This window comes from Dermacentor albipictus, chromosome 1 (assembly GCF_038994185.2).
Source record: "Dermacentor albipictus isolate Rhodes 1998 colony chromosome 1, USDA_Dalb.pri_finalv2, whole genome shotgun sequence".
NCBI lineage: Eukaryota > Metazoa > Arthropoda > Arachnida > Ixodida > Ixodidae > Dermacentor > Dermacentor albipictus.
The window spans coordinates 299,949,488-299,971,652 of NC_091821.1; the positions used below are offsets into that span (position 1 = coordinate 299,949,488).

At 47.9% G+C, this 22,165-nt stretch overlaps 1 protein-coding gene across 1 annotated transcript in view; it reads left to right on the forward strand.

Moving 5' to 3' along the window:
- LOC135916811 (uncharacterized) overlaps positions 1-17,982 on the forward strand; it is a 105,205-nt gene extending 87,223 nt beyond the window's left edge. The window contains exons 5-6 of the mRNA XM_065450249.1: positions 11,059-11,208; positions 17,704-17,982. Of these exons, the coding sequence (XP_065306321.1) occupies positions 11,059-11,208; positions 17,704-17,982 (429 nt within the window). The remainder of the gene's footprint in view (positions 1-11,058; positions 11,209-17,703) is intronic.
- The last annotated feature ends 4,183 nt before the right edge of the window (positions 17,983-22,165 follow it).

Below are 22,165 nucleotides of genomic sequence, written 5' to 3' on the forward strand. Positions count from 1 at the left end.
TTCACTGTGGATGTTCTCCCATAATTCATGCGTGCTCAAATAAACTTTTGCCAGTCATTCATCTCTCCAGAACTATTTATTGTAACACACACCACAACTGCAACTTTTCAGTCAGGGGTGCCCTACAGCAGAAAACATTTACAGCTAGCTCCTGAACATTTACAATGTATAATGTTCACTATACAAGCTGAGCTTTTAACTCAGGTTCTATGCTCATCATTTTTTAGATATCATAATTTTGAAAGCAGCGTTCACTTTTTTTTCACAGTTCGCTCGTTTAGTTTCCTTAGTGATGGGCTGCTAACAAAACTTTCGCACTCTGAAATATTCTTGTAACAGTGCTCACGTTCTTGTGCTCAAACCCGGCTTTTACAACCGAATTTCTTGCTGAAGAAGTTGGCGCAAATGAATGAACCTACGAAATATGAAGGCGCGTGCGCAAGAGAAGCGCGCAGCACAATCACTCAACTTGCAACTCTTCCAAGTCCAGCGCTCGTCCTGTACACGCCTTCTCCTGTGCATGCGTGTCTCGGCGGTTTCTCTATTAGAGCAAAGGCGCTGCGCGGAACGTGTACGGCACAAACCAAACATGGTAAGTCGTCGTACAAGCATGCCCCACATATATTCGAACACAACCCGAGCCCATTGCAAGACAGCGGCGAAATCCCATCCTCCCCTCCTAACGTGTAGCCCGCGCATGCGCTACATGAAAACCGTACGCAGTGACTTACCAACGATTGTATACAGGAGTTAAATTTATTATTGACGTACGCGTACTTATGAGCACCTCCCCAGCGGTTGCCAATTGAAGCAAACGTACTCATCACGTGGTGCGGTCCCGAGCAAACGACGAGAGCTTGTGTTACAAGTAGAACGTTACGACTGGCGTCGTCTTTAGGTAACTGGAGCAGCTATGGCCTAATGAGATGTTATAATGCCCTCGGAGAGTGTGTCACAATCAGTCACTGTTTCAGCGGCGCACAACCAATAAGCACGACGAACACAGTCGGCGATCTGGAACGGCCGCTACGGCGGTTAGCGTTTCTTGCCTGTAGGAAGATGGCAGCAACTGGCTTCACTTTTGGAGAGCCACCTACACTCCAGAAGTTGACGTGTGTAACCATAGAGTTTCTAAATAAATACCCTAAAGGGAAATGTGGCGCTTGCGTCTACGTGGGGCTCTGAGCCTCAACCTAGGGCGCTATTCTGGAGCCAAATCTTATAACGGTTCGGAATACGAACCGTTCGCTTCACCGTTTACGTCACGCCGAGGGTGGAAGAAGGGGAGTACGCGACCAATAGGTCAGAGGGTGCCACCTCTGAAGTGTACGTCATTATATGACGAGCTAATCGAGGAATTCCAGAATGTTTCTGCTTGCTAGATAAATGTAAAATATAAATTAAATATTATACGCCAAGTTCTAAAGCACAAACGCGTGTGCCGGGCGTTTACGCAATGCAGAAGTAATTTATTAATGTCATTATTTTTCATTCTCAGCCGACATGCGGTACCGCAAGCGTAAATGAGTTGGCAGAGCGCTGCGCTGTGTCGTCTGCTCCCAGGAGCTCGCACGATGCACGCAACAGGAACGCACTGCCAACATTTCTTAAGTAGCGTGCGCGACAAGACCGTGAACTGGTTCTTAGGGACACGTTTACTAGCTGACTATGTCAATTTTCATTCTTTTTTAGCCCTTCATCATGGGCTCGGACATGACTCGCTCGCCGCGCGCTGCCGCTATCCCTACGATCTTCCCCACGCCGCGTCTCGTAATAGAAGTAATGGAACTTAAAATCGAACATTGCGATATACGGGCCCTGCATTGCCTGCGCAAAGCAAAATCGAAGAGTGCGGTGCTGACAATGCGCGCTGTGCTGTGAATTTAAGGAACAAAGTGAGGCACTCCTCGGGGAACTAGAGGAAACAGGGCAGCCAAATAAGAGATCTCCACAATATCTTCGCGTCCTGACTGCATAGTTTCACCAACCTAACGAAGGAAGTGCTGGACCAACCTAGGTTGCTAGGTTGGTGCAGCGTTCTAGCTTCCTAGGTTGAACACTTGTGATTGCGGAACGGCGATCTGCGAGCTGTTCACGCTGGCGATAGCAATGAGAATTCGATCTCACCATGCAAATATCTCCTTGGCATTGGCTTTGAAGCGGAGGTCACACTTCCAGCCGTGGTCGACAGCGAAAGAGCAACGCCAAGAAGGCGACAAAGGCAAATAATAGCCTCCGAAGCAACCAACGCACGCGCGCGCGGCACCCCGCGGGTTTTCCAGCGTCGCGCGACCGGCGCGCGCGGCCAGGGTCGCAAGCCAACAACCAAGTCACACCAACGGAACACAAAACGGACTACCCCTTCGCTGATTCCTACGACCGGTTCGCTTTGAAGATGATTGACAGATGCCTGACGTATTCATAAATTGCGATACCGCCCCTCTGCCTCTGACGACCTGTGACGTAACCAAAACTTTGGCCAATCTGGTGAGGCCAAACGAACGATTCCCCAACCGAACCGTTATAAGATTGGGCCTCTGGACATCCCGCCATTTTCTTCGATGCATGACGTAGACGCGAAGCGAATAACATGGCGCTGATGGCACCATTTTGCTTTCGTAACATGACGCCAACCTGATGTTTTCACCAAGAAACTGAAATGAAGGCACTGAATGTAAGGTTCTCGGTAAAGCAAAACTGTTTTCCTTCGAAGTAAAAATAAAGCAGCCAGCTCAAAACATATGATTATTCCGTCAAAAACGCTTCGCGCTTCCCTCGTCTGCTGCGTACAAGCTCTCGTCTGCTTCATTAGCTAGGATGCGTGTCCCCGAGAAATGGAATGAGTCATCGTACGATGGGGCCAGCGCGCTTGTTTTCTGCCTTGGTACAACATAAACAAGAACGGCACCGCGGGCGGCGCTGCTGCGCCGGCGTATAGAGCGCCGCATGCGGGGCAAAATTCAACTAGCGGGTGGTATGCCCCTCCCATCTCTCGCTCGCACCGCCTTGATTGCCTCTTGCACTGCGCGTGTTTGGGCACGTTTCGTACTGTGCGCAGTGTGGGCCTACGTGCGTGCGCGTAGTCGTTTTATTCTAAGGACGACGTACACGCTTCTATTTGCCTTTACGAAGATCGGTACGCATGACGATTATTTTTATGGCTGCAATGCGGCGAGAGGGCAGCGTTTGCTTAGCCATTTAAGTGACGCTGAGCAGGTAATTGGAAACGACATCGTATGTGCCGCCGGAGAAATCGTTGGTGTATACGATGCGCATTAGCTGAAGTAATGTTTACAGTTTCCCACAAAATGTTTGCTGCAAATCCGTGTTGTCTCTGATGGCAACAACGGACTTCATCGACACTGTGCGGCAATAAACAAAATATATCGCCGCGCAGCACAAGTACGACATGCACACACAACATTAACAATTACGTCCCCTACAACATAGAATACAGGCAGCAGTGTAAATAGCTTTGCCATTTTTAACAGTGCTGAAGAGACGGAAGTTGAAAGTATTAGTAATCCTTTGTGCTTCAACAATGCCAGTGCGACCAAGACGCAGGCGTGTATAATTTAGTAACTCGATCGATCGGTGCGGTTATGATGCAGGTATGAACTCCGATCAGGTTCAATGCATCGTGCACATATTCAATTTCTCGGCACGCGTGAACTTCGGCCACTGCTAGCGCATGCCACAGAAGTGGTTTCTATTCTTGGGCAGCGCACACACAAATGAAACACTAGCAAGAAGACAGGACAAGCGCTGTTCGAGCAACTAAACGTTTCTATATGAATACAGGGATTATATACCGAGTAATCATGAAATTAATGTGGGGTACATATAAATACCGTCATACACTCACGAGTTATAAACGAACAAGCTCGCTTCGTTAGCCAGTTGGTTACTTCGTATGGCGCACCGCAGTAAACCATGTCTGTCATCTGTTTTTCTCGAACCATTTGCTTGTGAATTGGCAGAATTTCACAGTGGGCATCAACCCTTTCTTGTTTACATTCCTGTCATGACAGTTAACAAGACAATAATATACAGACTGGGATACATAGCGCAAAAAAATGACACAGGGACAAGCAGAACACAGGACGAGCGCTCGTCCTGTGTTCTGCTTGTCCCTGTGTCATTTTTTGTGCTATGAATCCCAGTCTGTATGTATCCCACCAACACGCCCAAACTTCTCCCCTGCTAAAGACAATAATAATTTCCGGCCATCCGAAGAGGCGCCGTCGAAAACAAGACACGTTTGGCGCGCAACGCGAACTGAACGCAGGCGTGACCGTGAAGGGAAGCGGCGGCGGAAACCTTCACCGGTTGGAGATGAGTGAGTGAGTGAGTAAAGACTTTATTTGAAAACAAGGTATTGACGGGTGACCTTGTTGTTAGGCAGCCACGAACCCCTGGGCCCGGGCGGCTTCTTCAGCTCTCTCGATGACCTTGGCCTGTAGGTCAGAGCGAAGCTGAGCAACACGGCCTTCCACTGCTCAGTATTACTTATTTCGTGATTTGCGTGATTTTCGGCTGGACATGACCACATAATATGGAATAGATGCGCTTTTTGCTTACAATGCTTACATGTATTAGGGTATTGGTCCGGGTAGTAGTAGTGATAGGCTACCGGGTTGGGGAAGGCGTTCGTCTGGAGACATCTCCAAGCTACTTCTTGTCGCTTGTTAAGCGATTTGTATGCTGGCGGGTTCACTGCCCTGGCTAACCTGTAGTGCTGAGTTATTTCCTGGTAACTGACCATGCGATCCTTCACTGATCCTAGCGAGAGCCGTCCGGGTGCTCGGTTGGCGAATCCTCGAGCGGCGGTGTGGGCGGCATCGTTGCCTGGTAGGGAGGAGTGTGCTGGTGCCAAATGATCTGGATTGGTCGTGGGTGTTGGTTAGTGTCTACTATGTGTTGTACGGGAGCCGAGGCCCCACCTTTCGCAAAATTTCGTACTGCTGTTCTGGAATCGCTAATATTGTAATGACAATGCATGGAGGCTATTGCCAGAGCGATAGCCGCCTCTTCCGCTGTTTCGGAGCTTCTTGTGCGAATTGAACCACCAGCGCGTATTTGACCTGAGGAGTCCACCACTGCAAGGGACATACAGTTGCGTTCTATGTATTATGCTACGTCGACGTAGACTACGTCTTTGAAGGCATGGAAATTCTGATGTAGGGCTTTGGACCGCTCGGCCCTCCTTTCCTTGTGGAATTCAGGGTGCATGTTTTTAGGGTGTGTGGATTAATTTTGAGATGGCGCCTCTGATTGTGAGGAATGTCTACTTTAATGATGTGCATCGACTCGTAGTTGATGCCGAGATTCTGGAGGATGTTTCGCCCGGCGGCACTCTGAGCTAGCCTTTCGTAGTGAGATATAAGGTGCGCTTCTACAAGTTCATCGAGGGTGTTGTGCACACCTAGGGCTAGCAATTTAACGTTGGCCGTTCTTATAGGTAGCCCAAGAGCCTGTTTATACGCCCTCCGGATAATTCCCTCTAATTTCTCTCTCTCAGCCACTTTGAGGCAGAGGTACGGGGTGATGTATGTGATGTGGCTGAGAACGAAGGCTTGTACCAACCTTATGAGGTTGGCTTCTTTCATGCCAGAGTGTTGGCGATTCTTGAAATGAGTCGCATCGTCTGCTGAACGCATGCTTCCAGTTTATGAATTGTGCTACCGTTGCTCCCGTGAGCTTGCATGAAGAGGCCTAGTACACGGATGGTGGTCACCACCGAGATCGTGCCTCCTCCGGCTCGCACAGTGATTTCTGGGGGTGGCGCAGTGTCAGATGTGCGGTTTGTAGGGGATCTGAGTAGGAAGAGTTCTGATTTTTGCGGGGAGCTGGCGGGGCCTTTGTCGCTAACGTACTTTTCAACCATGTCGACAGCTTGTTGTAGCGTGGTTCTATATCTGCATCGCTACCTTTAACCACCCACAGGGTGATGTCATCGGCATACAGACTGTGGTGTAGATCTGGAATCTGATGAAGTTGTTCCGGTAATGGATCATTGCTAAATTAAATAGGAAGGGGGACAAGACTGATGCCTGCGGTTTACCACGGCTCCCAAGAGGGATCTTGTCCGATTGTAGTTCGCCTATTCTTAGTTCCACTGTGCGGTGGTGGAGGAGACCTTCGGTGTAGTTGGAGGTCCTCTGGCCTGCACCTAGGTACTGTAGATTCTCCAGCATAGCATGATGCGCTACGTTGTCAAAGGCCTTTGTAAGATCAAGGCCCAGGACAGCCCGGGTACCATTCTTGGCTATGTGGTCCAGAACTAGATAGTTAAGCCGAAGCATGACGTCTTGCGTGGCAAGTTTTGGACGAAAGCCAATTATGGAGTTCGGGAATAAGTTGTTGTCGTCCGCAAAATTGTGGAGGCGGTTAAGTATAACGTGCCCCATGAGTTTTCCTACGAATGAGGTCAGAGTGATCGGGCGTAAGTTCTCGAGCTGTAGTCGCTTACCATGCTTAGGTATGAATATTATTTGTGCATGCGTCCATTGCGAGGGGATAGAAGCTGTTTTCCAACAACGGTTGAAGTACTCTGTTAGGGCAGTGATAGATACGTCGTCTAGACCGGAGGGTCTTATTTGTTATGCCATCGGGGCCTGGTGCAGATTTAGTTCGGAGTTTCAGCAAGACGGCTCGTACTTCAGCCTGTAGGATGGGTGCGTCTAGGTTAGATTCTCCGGACCAGTGTATGGCTTCTGGGGGATTTGTGCATTTTTGCCTGCGTACCGGGTTTTGAGCTCTGCTAGGAGCTCGTCGTTCGTGCCCTGGTATTTGTGAGTGATCTTATTGAGGGATTTCCTCTGCTCGGATTTACTCTTATATGGGTCCATAAGATATCGGAGGAGATTCCACGTTTTTGCTAGACCGAGTTGTCCCTGTATGTTGTCGCATACCTTTTCCCATTGGTTTTTGGTTAATTGGTTAGCGTATTCCTCGATTTCTATGTTGATTTGAGCGATGCGCAAGCGGAGTGTACGGTTTAGTTTTTTTTTTCCAGCGGGTTTGCATGCTCTTTTTGGCTTCCCGCAAGTGTAGGAGGCGGCTATCCACCTCGACCAGACCATCGTCTTGAGGGATTTCCTTCGTGGTGCGTTTCACGGAATCCCTGAGATCCCCGATCCAGGCCTCGAGATCGTTTATATGCTCGGTGGCGGTTGTCTTCCGAATCTGGCGGAAGCAGTCCCGTTCCGTGAGCGAAACTCGTTTGCCCTTCTTGCGGGGTGAACCCGCCTGAATGTGGATTTCTATGATATAATTATCGCTACCGAGGCTTTCCCCAGTATTAGTCCAATCATAGGTGCCTATGTTTTTGATGAAAGTTAGGTCGGGAGTGGTGTCAACACTGACACTATTCCCGATACGGGTGGGTGTCTGGGGGTCTGTGATGAGAGTCATTCCCTGTTGTTGGGCTTGTAGCCAAAGATTACGAACTTTTACTACCTCTGTGCGGTAACCCCATGCAGTGTGGGGGCGTTAAAGTCACCTAATAATAATATGGCCTTTTGTTGGGAGGTTCTGAGAGCCTTCCTGAATAGAGTTCCGAACTTGTGACGTCGGCACTTTGGGCTGCTATAGATATTAAGAATGAATATGCTTTCATCCTCCTTACGTTTAGGGATGAGTTCAATAAAGACGTGTTCTATGTTGACTTCTTCAATATCATGTTTAATGGCTCTTCGATTTCTGTGAACTAGAATTGCGGTGGTGGAATCCGTCCCAGAAGCATTATAGGATATTTGTACCCTGCCTAGTTAGCGTGGCATCCCCTCTCCTGAAGCGCAATGATATCCGGGGCCGCCTTGCCCCCAAGGAACTGCTGAAGGTTTCCCCATTTGCGGCGAAACCCACGGCAGTTCAACTGCCAGATCTTGTAGTTAGGAGTGTGAGCCATTTTGAGGTGGCGGGGGTTCAGCGATCGTTTTGGAGATTTCGGATAGGGATGGACGGTCATAGGGTTTGGATGCTACGCTCTTAAGGGAGCCGGAGGCAGTGGATGTAAATCTCGACTCCCAGCGAAGTACTTTGGCTTCGGTCGCGGCTACTCGAAACTCTAGGTTGGTGGTTCTGGTTTCCAGAGGTTCTAGACGTGCGCTTATTTGTTGCAAGTGGGCACCATTCTCCTCATGTTGTTGAAGCATCTGGTTGGTAAGTTCAGTAATCATATGTTCTAGTTTCTCGAATCTTGGGGATATGTCTAAAGAGTTGTCTGTATGATCTTCTGCCTTACGTTTCTGTGGTGGTGCTGTGGTGTTGTGTGAGGGATTAGGTGGTGGGGTTGGACGCGGCGTCTGACTGTGCTCCTGTTGTATTTATTGTAGTCGGGTGATTTCTGCACGGTGCTTAGTGATTTCGGTTCTCTGTTCTATTAACTGCCTCATTTGTTGGAGTTCTGCCTCGAGAGCCTGCATCTTAGGATACTGAGCATTGGGAGAAGAGACCATGTTAGCCCTGCTCACCCGTGGAGGGCTGTTAGTCGGGGTCGTTCGTTTCCCGGAACTCGACCGGTTCCGCGACGTCCCGTCGGAGTCGGTGGCACTCGGAGCTGAGCTTAGTCTCGGGTAAGATCGAGATCGGCTCCTACTGCTCGATCCCCCGCGAAAAAAGCTTGCACTGGTTTTTCGGCTGTTCTGCTTCGATCGGCGTTCTCGCGATCTACTTTGCGTGCCCTCGTTGGGATGGTTCTGTTCTTCCACTGAGAGTTTCTGCCACTGTCGTTGTCGGATGATGTAGGGGATTTCGAAACGCTTCTTGCATTGCTTTGAGCCGGAGAGATGGTTGCCGTTGCAGATAGCGCATACTAGTTCACAGTCATGGTCCGTTGGCGGGTTTTGCTTGCCGCACCGGATACAACATTCTTCGTTCGGGGTGGGGCACACATCGTCCCGGTGGCCGACTTTTCGGCAGATTCCACACACTTCGATCTTGTACAGAAGGCATCGGTACGTAGTATTTCGGTAGTTGACGTAGTGTGGTACTTCTTCCCCTTGAACAACGATGATAACTGAGGACGTCTTTTTCATGCGCCTGGTGTGCAGGACCCGGGGGGTATTACGTGCCAAACTTCTAATAATGTCTTCTTGCGCGTCGTAGTCCGGAATCCCATGGATGATTCCTTTAGCCGAGTTTTCGGGCGCCGTAATGTAGGTAGTCATGCTGAATCTCATCTCTTGTAATTGTTCCACCATGGGGGAAACGAGCGGTGGCGTCCAGAATGAAATTATTTCAAATTTCAAGGAAGAAAGCGGAAGAGAAAATTCGTAAGTGCACAGCCACAGGGCTAAACGAGGTTCCCGTTAGGCCGATTAATGAAGTAGGACCAAACAGTAAGGAAGCTCTGGTGAAAGCACTGGAAAAAAACGTTAAAATATAGACGAATACCAGACAGTGGGCGACAAAGTAGAATGAATTTAATATATAAAGGTAAGGGGGAGAACATTAAACCCATAAAGATCCGGAAGTGGAAATCTAAAGCACGAATTTGGAAATTTCAATGCGCCTTTCGCATCAAACGTTTATGAGAACATTAGTCCCATAATGTTTCGCAATTGAAATTCGTGCGCACCGTAGATTGTGCGGCCTCCGCGAGATGCTGCGACGAGCCGAGCCTGCTCGCCATCAAACCTCCCTTGAAACTTTGTGCTCAGATGGAGGGGGGGGGGCGCCTTGCGTCATGTGACTTCCGGTACATGGGCGTTGCCGCGAAATCGAGCCCGAATTCGCAGTGTTCGCGCTGAAATGCCTTTTCGAGTGAGAAATAGACATTCTAGACAAAATGCGGCATGATTTCCGGTGCCGCTGGTTGTTTTGGTCGTCGGTGCATAACAGAACGAAAAAAATTCGGGAAGGGCTGAAGGACTGGGGAAGAGCTTATGGGGCATAAGCCCCCCCCCCCCCCCCACCTTCTTGGCTACGCCCCACGGCCTCTATGTCACCTTGATCTCTGTCACGAAGGGCTACAAGTTCTTTTATAATGTTTTGTTGCAACAACGGGAATCGCTATGCACTTTACATATGTACAGCTGCCTGGTGATTAAGCGCTCGATTTAGAATCTGATGAGATGTGATGCGTCCTAATGAGGGCTATCTATTAATGGTGTCGTCTTCACCTGCGTACGGGGTGTTACGGTGTTACCATACTACAGATACATTCATGAAAGTTGTCCAGCGGCACACCCAGAGATGCGCAGTCGTGGAACATCAACAGGGTGACCTGTAGAAAAAGCAGCAGGTGATTCAGTGAGGTGCTAGTGCTGGAAGCGCCGTGCCCTCTTGCTTATTTTTCTGAAGTGCGCGTTTCTCTTGCTTTTTTGTCATGGAGTTGCCTGAACTCCTATTTTTAGCATCTATGAGTTACTGATGAATCCAGTACAGAGAGTCATTGTGAATATATGCTGCAACGCAGTTTTCATATCACGCGTACCTTCAATTGTGGTTCTTTTTTTAGCACGGCGCACTATGGCCTACTTGATGTGAGTGCTGGAGTTTGTCGGCGACTGCTAATAATCAATTTATGGAGAAATTTAGGAGGTTTCGAGGTCGGCGACAGGGTTGTCATGCGAAACGGCAAACAGAACCTGATGTGTCGTAATGCACCGCGTATTATCAAAATGCGTGACCTACTTAGATTTGCGTAACAAAAACAGAGAATTATTCTGAAGCATGTATTGGTCCAACAACCTAGGGTTTATTGCTCAAAAAAACTTTGTTGTAGGTTCGCGAAAGACAGGAAGAGGATCTGTCTCGACGTTATTCGCTCGCGCAACGGACACTTTTCCACGCTTGCGTAAAGCCTGCGAACTTAACCGCAGCACAACTGGTGCAGAGGAGGGCATGGTTAAACATCTCCTCATTTTGCCCTGGTGCCGCAGTACGTCCGTGCGTATTGCGGTCACGTAAGCTAGAAACAGATATCAGCATGCTAAGCCGTTATGCGCGCTAGTTGCGGCGCCGCACATCGGTGTCAGCCGTCCCCATCTCTAGTGTATTTCGCCTCGATGCCACGCAGTGCTTATCCAACTTTCTGTCTTGTGCTTCCAGTTTCAATTCAGGCGGTTTCCTCACCCGTCGCTGCCCAAGGACATCCCCAATTACGCTGGAGTCATCGGTCTAGTCCTCATGATTGGCTTCTTGGTGCCTTTCTGCCTCAGGGTGCAAGCGATGGTTCTAGAGCATGCCAACGGGCTCAAGGTAAAGTAGGACTTGACACGCCACAGATTCTCTTTCCCGTGACCAATAATAGCGTGAAAGAGAGGAGTCGCAGTTTTTGACTTGCTAGTTTTACACAATCCTTGTTATTCCAGCTGTAGTCTAGCTTACTTTCCTTGTCAGGATTCAAAGAGTTAAGACGGGATAGTTGGTTGCAGGAGCTTGTATTTATACACGCAGTTCAAAATTGAGATGAGAAATTGAGAAATTAGAGAGTACATGTACACAGAGAAGAAAATAAATATTTACCGCCGTCCATTTTGTTTCTTGCTCTATCTGGATGTCTTCCTCAGTTTTGCAAATTTCAAATGCAAATTTCGTTGTCAATATTTGCGGAGCTAAGCTAAACGAAATGTCCAAATGCAGCGAAATACTCCTGCCGACGTTTCTTACAGCATTTCGACTCTCATTAGCGCGCTACCATGGGCCTACGGCACTAAGCCTGCGAAACCGTAGGGGTTCATTCCTTTCTATCTTCGTGCTATAGTCGGGTGGATGACAACTTCTCCTTTTCATGAACTTTCGTCCGCCTCGCGGCTTTCCGCAAAACGTATTCGCCATAATAAGTGACTGTTGGCTTCAAGTTGGCTTCGCCTTCGCACTGCATCTACCAGCCTCGTGATTAGCTCCGACTCTAGAGCTACTGGGACGGAAAATATTTCGTCCAGGGGCGTTCACACTGAAGTATGAGATAACCAGGAGGCTAGAAGATCGTCGCGCGAGGACGAATTAGGGTAAGAAGTCCTGTCCTTTGTTGATTGGGTGCTTGAGTCCAGGCGAAGTGTCTCCCTTTTAGGAAACTCGCTGGTTTCCTCAAAACTGATTTGTTAGTTACCACGTCAGATTCCACCGAATTATGGCAACCACAATCTGCCATGGCAGCACAGAGTGTGCATAGCGAAAAAAATGTCAAAAATTCCGACAATTGTCTACTTAAGCGTAAGCATTGTTTGGCTTATGAACCAAATATGAATATGAACCTGGCAACGTTTAACGCTAGAACGTTATCTAGTGAGGCGAGTCTAGCAGTGCTATTGGAGGAATTAGAGGGCATTAAATGGGATATGAAGTTAGGAATGAATGAATGAAGTTAGGAGGCCAAAAGAAGCATATACAGTGCTAAATAGCGGGCATGTCGTGTGCTACCCGGGCTTAGCAGAGAGAAGAGAACTGGGAGTCAGATTCCTGGTTAATAAGAATATAGCTGGTAACATACAGGAATTCTATAGCATTAACGAGAGGGTGGCAGCTCTTGTTGTGAAACTTAATAAGAGGTACAAAATGAAGATTGTACAGGTCTACGCCCCTACATCCAGTCATGATGACCAGGAAGTCGAAAGCTTCTATGAAGACGTGGAATCGGCGATAGGTAGAGTGAAAACTAAATACACTATACTAATGGGCGACTTTAATGCCAAGGTAGGCAAGAAGCAGGCTGGAGACAAGGCATTGGGCGAATATGGCATAGGCACTAGGAATAGCAGGGGAGAGTTATTAGCAGAGTTTGCGGAACAGAATAATATGAGGATAATGAATACCTTCTTCCGCAAGCGGGATAGCCGAAAGTGGACGTGGAGGAGCCCGAACGGCGAGACTAGAAATGAAATAGACTTCATACTCTGCGCCAACCCTGGCATCATACAAAATGTGGACGTGCTCGGCAAGGTGCGCTGCAGTGACCACAGGATGGTAAGAACTCGAATTAGCCTAGACCTGAGGAGGGAACGGAAGAAACTGGTACATAAGACGCCGATTAATGAGTTAGCGGTAAGAGGGAAAATAGAGGAATTACAGATCAAGCTACAGAACAGGTATTCAGCTTTAACTCAGGAAGAGGACCTTAGTGTTGAAGCAATGAACGACAATCTTGTGGGCATCATTAAGGAGTGTGCAATGGAAGTCGGTGGTAACTCCGTTAGGCAGGATATCAGCAAACTATCGCAGAAGACGAAAGATCTGATCAAGAAACGCCAATGTATGAAAGCATCTAACCCTACAGCTAGAATAGAACTGGCAGAACTTTCGAAGTTAATCAACAAGCGCAAGACAGCTGACATAAGGAAGTATAATATGGATAGAATTGAACATGCTCTCAGGAACGGAGGAAGCCTAAAAACAGTGAAAAAGAAACTAGGAATTGGCAAGAATCAGATGTATGCGTTAAGAGACAAAGCCGGCAATATCATTACTAATATGGATGAGATAGTTTAAGTGGCTGAGGAGTTCTATAGAGATTTATACAGTACCAGTGGCACCCACGACGAGAATGGAAGAGAAAATAGTCTAGAGGAATTCGCAATCCCGAAGGTAACGCCGGAAGAAGTAAAGACAGCCTTAGGAGATATGCAAAGGGGGAAGGCAGCTGGGGAGGATCAGGTAACAGCAGATTTGTTGAAGGATGGTGGACAGATTGTTCTAGTGAAACTGGCCACCCTGTATACGCAATGCCTCATGACCTCGAGCATACCGGAATCTGGGAAGAACGCTAACATAATCCTAATCCATAAGAAAGGGGACGCCAAAGACTTGAAAAATTATAGACCGATCAGCTTACTGTCCGTTGCCTACAAAGTATTTACTAAGGTAATTGCAAATAGAATCAGGAACACCTAAGACTTCTGTCAACCAAAGGACCAGGCAGGCTTCCGTAAAGGGTACTCAACAATAGACCATATTCACACTATCAATCAAGTGATAGAGAAATGTGCAGAATATAACCAACCCTTATATATAGCTTTCGTTGATTACGAGAAAGCGTTTGATTCAGTCGAAACCTCAGCAGTCATGGAGGCATTACGGAATCAGGGTGTAGATGAGCCATATGTAAAAATACTGGAAGATATCTATAGCGGCTCCACAGCCACCGTAGTCCTCCATAAAGCAAGCAACAAAATCCTAATAAAGAAAGGCGTCAGGCAGGGAGATACAATATCTCTAATGCTATTCACAGCGTGTTTACAGGAGGTATTCAGAGACCTGGATTAGGAAGAATTGGGGATAAAAGTTAATGGAGAATACCTTAGTAACTTGCGATTCGCTGATGATATTGCCTTGCTTAGTAACTCAGGGAACCAATTGCAATGCATGCTCACTGACCTGGAGAGGCAAAGCAGAAGAGTGGGTCTAAAAATTAATCTGCAGAAAACTAAAGTAATGCTTAACAGTCTCGGGAGAGAACAGCAATTTACAATAGGCAGCGAGGCACTGGAAGTCGTAAGGGAATACATCTACTTAGGGCAGGTAGTGACGGCGGATCCGGATCATGAGACGGAAATAATCAGAAGAATAAGAATGGGCTGGGGTACGTTTGGCAGGCATTCCCAAATCATGAACAGCAGGTTGCCATTATCCCTCAAGAGAAAAGTATATAATAGCTGTGTCTTACCAGTACTCACCTATGGGGCAGAAACCTGGAGGCTTACGAAAAGGGTTCTACTCAAATTGAGGACGACACAACGAGCTATGGAAAGAAGAATGATAGGTGTAACGTTAAGGGATAAGAAAATAGCAGATTGGGTGAGGGAACAAACGCGAGTTAATGACATCTTAGTTGAAATCAAGAAAAAGAAATGGGCATGGGCAGGACATGTAATGAGGAGGGAAGATAACCGATGGTCATTAAGGGTTACGGACTGGATCCCAAGGGAAGGGAAGCGTAGCAGGGGGCGGCAGAAAGTTAGGTGGGCGGATGAGATTAAGAAGTTTGCAGGCACGGCATGGCCACAATTAGTACATGACCGGGGTTGTTGGAGAAGCATGGGAGAGGCCTTTGCCCTGCAGTGGGCCCAACCAGGCTGATGGTGATGATGATGATGATGATGATGATGATGATGATTGTTTGGCTTGGCTGTGACTTGGTTTCTGCCTAGATTTGCTTACTTGCCTTTCCTAGTTGGTGCACGTCTACCCATGACCTTTACGGTGGCGAAGAATGCTTACGCTTTAGCAGATAATCGTGAAATTTTCTCGCCACATCCGGCCTCTTCAATGCAATTGCACCAATTGAGGCGGAACGCCGGGCACGAGCGCGCCGGCAATGATAGGCTCGGACTATAAGGAAATCGCTTGCGCGTCGGCACGGGATTGTACGGTAACCGAGGGAGAGGAAATGGCTGTTGCTCTAGCAGCTGTGGAGGGCTACCACACAAATAGATCCCTTATAATTCTAACAGACTCCAAGGAAGCATGCCGAAACTACATTAACGGCAAAATCGGTCAAAAAGCGCTCCAAATCTTCTTCCGCGATAGCCAACAGAATAAACAGATTAGACACGCCATCTTTTGGGTACCTGGGTACACTGAGATTGAGTGCAACCAAAGGGTTGATAGGATCGCTCGCGAGCATGCAAACCGAGCGGACCTAAACAGAGATCCTGAGGATTTTATGACAGTGATCCCAACGTACCTTGACATACTAAATTACCTTAGAGGGACGAGGATCACAAATCCACCGCCCCACAATACACTCACTCAACAACAGGCAGTTTACTGGTGAAAGCTGCAGACAGAAACTTTCCCAAATTTACATATACTATGCAAAATGTTCCCAAGTCAATACAGGGACATATGCCCGTGGTGTGGTGCGATACCCACACTTTATCACATCACATGGGAGTGCCATACGAATAAGGAATTCCACAAAATAGAAAATCCGAGTTCGGAGCAGTGGGAGAGCGTGCTCTGCAGCGGCGACCCTAGCCTCCAACGGAAGCTGGTGGATAATGCCCGACGAGCAGCCATTCCAGGGCACCACGCTCCGTGGTGCCCTGGAATAGGGGTGCCAACCATGCAGGCCGGAGATCTTCATCAACCAATAGAAGATCAAGACATCCGGCCCGACCGCTGAATTACTCTTTGTAGAGTAATAAAGTTTACTTCCTCCTCCTCCTCCTCGAAGGAGAAAGGCGGTTGATAGGGTACACCCGCTGCAGCCGCAGTAGCACGTGAGGCGTTGCGCGAGGGCATTGCCCCGATGTCATGACATGCCCCGCTCGCTGTCGCGCTCGCTAGCCTTGGTTATGCGCGAGTTCCTTGTCCGTGCAAGCTCTCCCTCACGTTCTGACTGCGCCTCGGTAAGGCCCAATGAAAACGCGCCAAGCTTCTCAACACACTCCCATGCCCGCGAGATGTTCATAACTCGAAGGACGCTCAGCAGCTCTCGATTAGACATTGGGCCACGCCAAAATCTCAAGTTGGCCCACCCCCAAATTTTGGTTGGCCCACCCCCAAACGACGTTGGTCAATCCTCAAATTTATTTCAAGATAGCCCACCTCCCAATCTTAAGTTGGCTCACCCCGAAATTTCAGGTTGGCCCAACCCAATATTTCAAGTTGGCCTGCCTCCAAATTTTCGGGCCACTGCTCGGGCGTTCGTCGTCGTCTTCCTCCACAGCTGACTGGCTCTATCTTGAAATCGATCGTCTCACGCGACGGAGGGCCGGACGGACAGCTTTCTTGTTGGGCAACCACAGAAATGCTTACGCATTTACAAAAAAAGGAAAGCCACAGCAGACGTGAGTGTGAAAATCACTCCACATGCGTGCGTGCTTCGTGCTCTTCCCCCTAAACAAGGAATGTGTAAATGGTGGTTATAGTGTTGTGAACTCAAAAGTGTCGCTCGACATCGAAAAATAAGAGCTGTTTGTAACCGCATTTTTTTTCAGTGTTTATTGCTGTGGAGTATTAAATACGGAGTGCGTGTGGGGCACAATAGCCTGAACGGAGGGACCCGCCGCGCGTGTAACATCTTGTAGCCCGTGGGTCATTAAAGAAAAGAATCAACGTTTCTTAGTTCCTTCATGGTTCCATACATTCCATCACTTGTTTTTTTCGACGAAGCAAGGATTCAGTTGAAGTTTAGCATTGTCTCCGGTGCACTTCTCCTTCTCGTCTTGCGTCTTGTTGAGGGCTCGTAAACATTTCTAAATCAGCAAGTACGCGAGAACAAATTTCTTCTCTAATTGCAATGACGGCCACTTTATCTATGAATTCGGCTCTTTCGGCACTTTCCGTGTACTTTGTCGTTCTGTAATCACGACCGTCACTTTACAATATATTTTTCGTTCTCTTCAATACAAGCCAAATAGAAACCATAACCAGCGCCGAACAGCAAACAGAAAATACTCCTGAAACAAGCATCCGCAACTCTCTTATTCCAAAATTCCATTCTACGCTTGTGGACCAACTAGACAAGCGGCGTGCTCTTATAGATATCGCAGGAGTGCTGAGCCCGTTTCACTTGCAGCGCACGTGCGGTTAAAATGCAAATGCTTCGGAAACCGGTCACCAAATTGCGACGTGTACGAGCTGATGTCAAAGGTTCTATAGAGTGCGTTCGCGGCTGGATGAGTAGCGTCGGCGGCAGATCAAACCATGTGAAACGAAACTCTGGCGGGTATAGCTTACTCGCAGCGTTTCGCATGATGTGAAACGGGCGATCGCTGCACAGGTGGCCGCTTGGACGCGGCTTGTTCGCAGGAGCTCCAGCGGCTGATGGGGCTGTCGGACGCGGCGTACTGGTCGAGCCACTTCTGCTCGCACCTGTTCCTCGCTCTGCTGCAAAGCGCCGCGGCCGTGCTCTGCATGCTTGTCGTGGCGGGCCCCGACTCAAAGGAACCGTTCCTGGGACGCGTCGACCCGTGGCTTCTCGCGCTCACGTTCGCCCTCTTCTCGGTCATCTTCTCGCTGCACACCCTTCTGGTGGCCTCCTTCTTCACCAATGGCGAGTGCACTCAGTTCGCACTGTGTACGGGGTGATCATTTTCAAGTTTTTCGGAATCGCCTGCTTGGTAGATTGCGTAATTCTTGCCCTTGAGCTGGATTGTTCCATTACTAGCATGACTAATGAGTGCAGTAAAGCAAGTATTAACAATTTAATTATTGATTTTTTAAGCTAGTTGAATGTGTGTTTTGATTTCTCGAGCAAGTAATAACCGCCTCTGTGTATAATCCAGCTGAAGGACGAGAACTATGTAATCTGCGACAGGCGATATTTAAAAATTCCGGAGAACTTGAATATGACCACCTAGTATGGTTCATATGCGTTGTCGGGATGTGCATCTGTGAGAGTCCTTTAGTGCCCAACCTGCTGACGATTTAGCTGCAAAATATCAATCGGACGGTGAACAAGAAAGGATTCAAGCGTTGCCCACCTTCACAAGGTGAATAAACTCGAACGTGAGTTTACCGATCCTACATTGCGAAAAGCAAGTAGAAATCCATTTCCCAGATTCAACTGTAATTGACATCTGCGTAACGCGAAGCAACAATGATTTCGAAGTAATTAGTCGCAATCTTGCACTGCCGCATTGACCTCCGCGCACGCATGCGCACGAGAACATCCTCCACGCCTGAATGTGAGCGTGTACGTGCCAAGGTGCGTGCCATTACTCGTACAGTCGTAAAATTTATGAGCGTGAACACGGGAAAGCGTGCCGAACTGTACAATCAGCGCAGTCTAGCGCACGCTGGCAGTAATTTCGCGAACGAGATATTCGCGGCTAAGGCTGTTAGATTAGCGGATGCACTCCCTGCCACCAATGCGGTCTGTTGTCCCTTCTAGACCCGCAATCTGCTGCGTTAACTATCTGCAACACGTGGTGATAACAGGTCAAGAAAGGCGCACTGATATGAACCCTACATGCCGAGCGCGTAACGATAAGAATACTGACGTGCTGTCCAACTCTGGAGTTTTTGTGCTTTTGTTTACAACGCAGCTCTTATGCGCCCGTCCTTTGGTTTAAGCGCGCCGCCGTCGGCATTCCCGGTGTAACCGAGCGAAAGGGCCCGTGCAGCTAAAAACGGCCGAAAGAGCTCTGCGTCGCTCGCTGGTTGGGACGTTTGTGATTGGTTGAATTTCTTGATCATAAAATAAAACACACATGCTTTGATAACGCTGATACAGTTTTGCGTAGAAAAACATTCCTTGAGCGGTTTTCTTTCACTTCTTCGGGAGCCACACCATGGCGCGTGTACCCGACAAAGAGCGACGGCACATCATTGACCTAGCGTTGAAAGAATACAGCCAACGGTCTATTGCGGCCGTGACCGGCCGACCGCTCAAGACTGTCAACAGAATATGTCAAGCCTATAAGACAGAAGGAAGAATCGGCGATGCTCCACACCGGCGCCGACCAAGAGCAACGACGGAAGAGGAGGATCAATTGATCATTGCGGCTGTGGCAGACGATCCTTTTCAGACAGCGAATGAAATCATGGCAAATACCGGAGTCAATGCCCACCCAGCCACTGTGCGGAACCGGCTGAAAGAAGCGGGCTTGCACAGTCGCGTCGCCGCACAGAAGCCCTTCCTCAACAGTGCGCACAAGACCAAGCGACTCCAGTTTGCAGAACAACACGCGTCCTGGACGTCTGAGGAGAGGAAAAGAGTAATATTTACAGATGAATCCACCTTTTGCACCAAACAAGCCCAAAGGAAGAGAGTCTGGCGGCTAGAAAACGAGAGGTGATGCTTTCATTTGTATTTTATTTCCCGTTGAGTAGTCTCAATAGAATTATCCTAAATGTAGGAGGAGGAAGAGGAAAAAAGCTTCACGCAATCAATGGCTTCTTAATTAACGATGTCGACTGCAGCTCGAAATTGAAATCTTCGGCTGCAAATGCTAGAATGAGTTTAGTGTTCGCCAGTCTCATTCAAGAAGCTTCATATCCTCTTTGCACATTTGTGCCTATTGTCCGTGCGCGCACTCTTTATTTGCAGGCACCATCCGACCAATATTCAAAGCGTAGCCGCAAGCGGCCGCACAACAGTAAATACCTGGGGAGCCCTCTCGCATCTCGAACTGGGACCGCTGGTCCGTATCGAGGGCCACTTGACATCCGCCCGTTACAGCGAACTTCTAAAGGACGTTATGCTGCCTTACGCTCGCCAAGGACCCTTTCCCAACGGCAGTTTCATCTTTCAACAGGACCTTTCCCCTATACACACGTCTCGCCGTGTCAAGGAGCTGCTGGAAGACGAAAGTGTAGAGGTCCTGCAGTGGGCTCCAAAAAGTCCTGACCTGAATATTATAGAGAATGTTTGGGGGCGGATGAAGCAACGTTTGGTTGCCTACCTCTACTCTTCTTTACCGAAGAGGATGGCTGATGTCATTCGCCTAAAAGGCTGTGCTACTCGCTACTAGAAGCAGGCGAAAATGTTCAGTTACCTTAAGTGCAGGATGCTTTCCACAGTTCTCACTGTAGTGCGAGTAGCAGTTGATTTTTGCTAAATTCTTCTTTCTCCTCCACTCTCAATAAAATGATTCTCCTAACCGCAAACTGTGCAGTGCTTGTGTTTTGTCTTAGACATATATGCACGCAGACTAGTCAGTAGTGTTTTACTTGAAAACATATCTGTATATATAAAATATATTCACACATAAGAGAACGAAAAACGTGAGCGTCTTTGCAGACTTAGCTTATGGTCAATTTTTCACACAACTGAGGCCACTACAATGCGAAATATTGAGAGAAGCAGCAATGGCATTCCTCGAGATGCCAAAACGTATCTTTAGTTGTAGTAGTGCATGACTGTTGAAAGCGCCACCTCGATGAAACCACTGGTAAAGGTTATTTTAAAACGTAATTTTATTATTTTCTTTTCGCACCCGGAAAGTCGATCTGCAATTATAAGGTATACCGTACTCCACTGTTGAGAATATCTGAGTGGCGATGAAATGGTAATAACATCAAAATGACCATATGCATAGGTTTCCTTGCCATTGGTTACAAATTCGCACGCCCAAGATCCAGGCACTCCTTTTGGAAAGGAACACATGTTGCTTTAGCGGCTGGGAACCCGCATCAGATGATCGCTTTGCGCATGCATGGGAAAGTGACAGCCGCTTAGTGCCCGCGCCTTTGTTATCAGTTATCCGTTATCGCTGTGCGAAGTAGACAGTGAGCGGGAGCTGGCTGGGAGTGCATCCGCTGATCTAACAGCCTTAGCCGCGAATATCTCGTTCGCGAAGTTACTGCCAGCGTGCGCTAGACTGCGCTGATTGTACAGTTCGGCACGCTTTCCCGTGTTCACGCTCATAAATTTTACGACTGTACATGGCGAGTTACCAACTAGTGCAACAGCGAGTTCTGCCAATAATGAATTGTAGAGAACGATTGCACGAATAATGCAACCGTTCTGTAGCGCTTGCGTGGAGATTATAGGCTGTAGTGTAAATATTTATAAGTAAAATGTTTCCATTGACAAGACGTAAGATTAAAAGCAAACTAAAACTCAGTAGCAGATACCAAGCGCTAGTGCCCAGATGGCGCGTAAATTTAGACAGCATTATCGGCCCACAAGAACGGCGAGATAGGCTGGAGTGCCACAGAGTGAACGGACACAGAAAAGAATGCTTCGCAATAATATAAAGCAAAGTGTAGAGGTGAACAGGATACATCACTGGGAATCACGGGGTTCGACACAGTGAGAGAGATGTGGCCCGCATATGGCATGTGTTTGTTTGAAACCTTGCCGGCATACAAAGCATTCGAGCACTTGTCCAACACAACTTTTTCAAAGGCTGTAACTTGCAAGCAAGCATTCAACTTCACGTGTACATTGGCCATAAGGTTCCCCAATTCTGACTAAATGTGATATCTTTGTCAGTTACAGACGTCCCAGGACAACGTTATAAATTCTGCGTCTTTCGTAAAACACACAACACTTCGAAGCGTTTATATACGCATTTCGAACACGCATAAAAATAAAATGGTGGAGCATTTTAAACAGATGTAAACAACTAGGTGACGCGTTCAATTCCGTAATGCGAAGTGGCCACAACATATAAAGATAAAGGAAAAAACAAGGTTTCTAGTAATTATTTAAGAAGCTCCTGCTAAGCTGTAATCGCCAAAGTACACATTAAGCTGAACGTGGCCCTCATTCCATTCAATCTTAACCGTGTTGAATAAAATTAGTACTCTGCCAAGTATATGG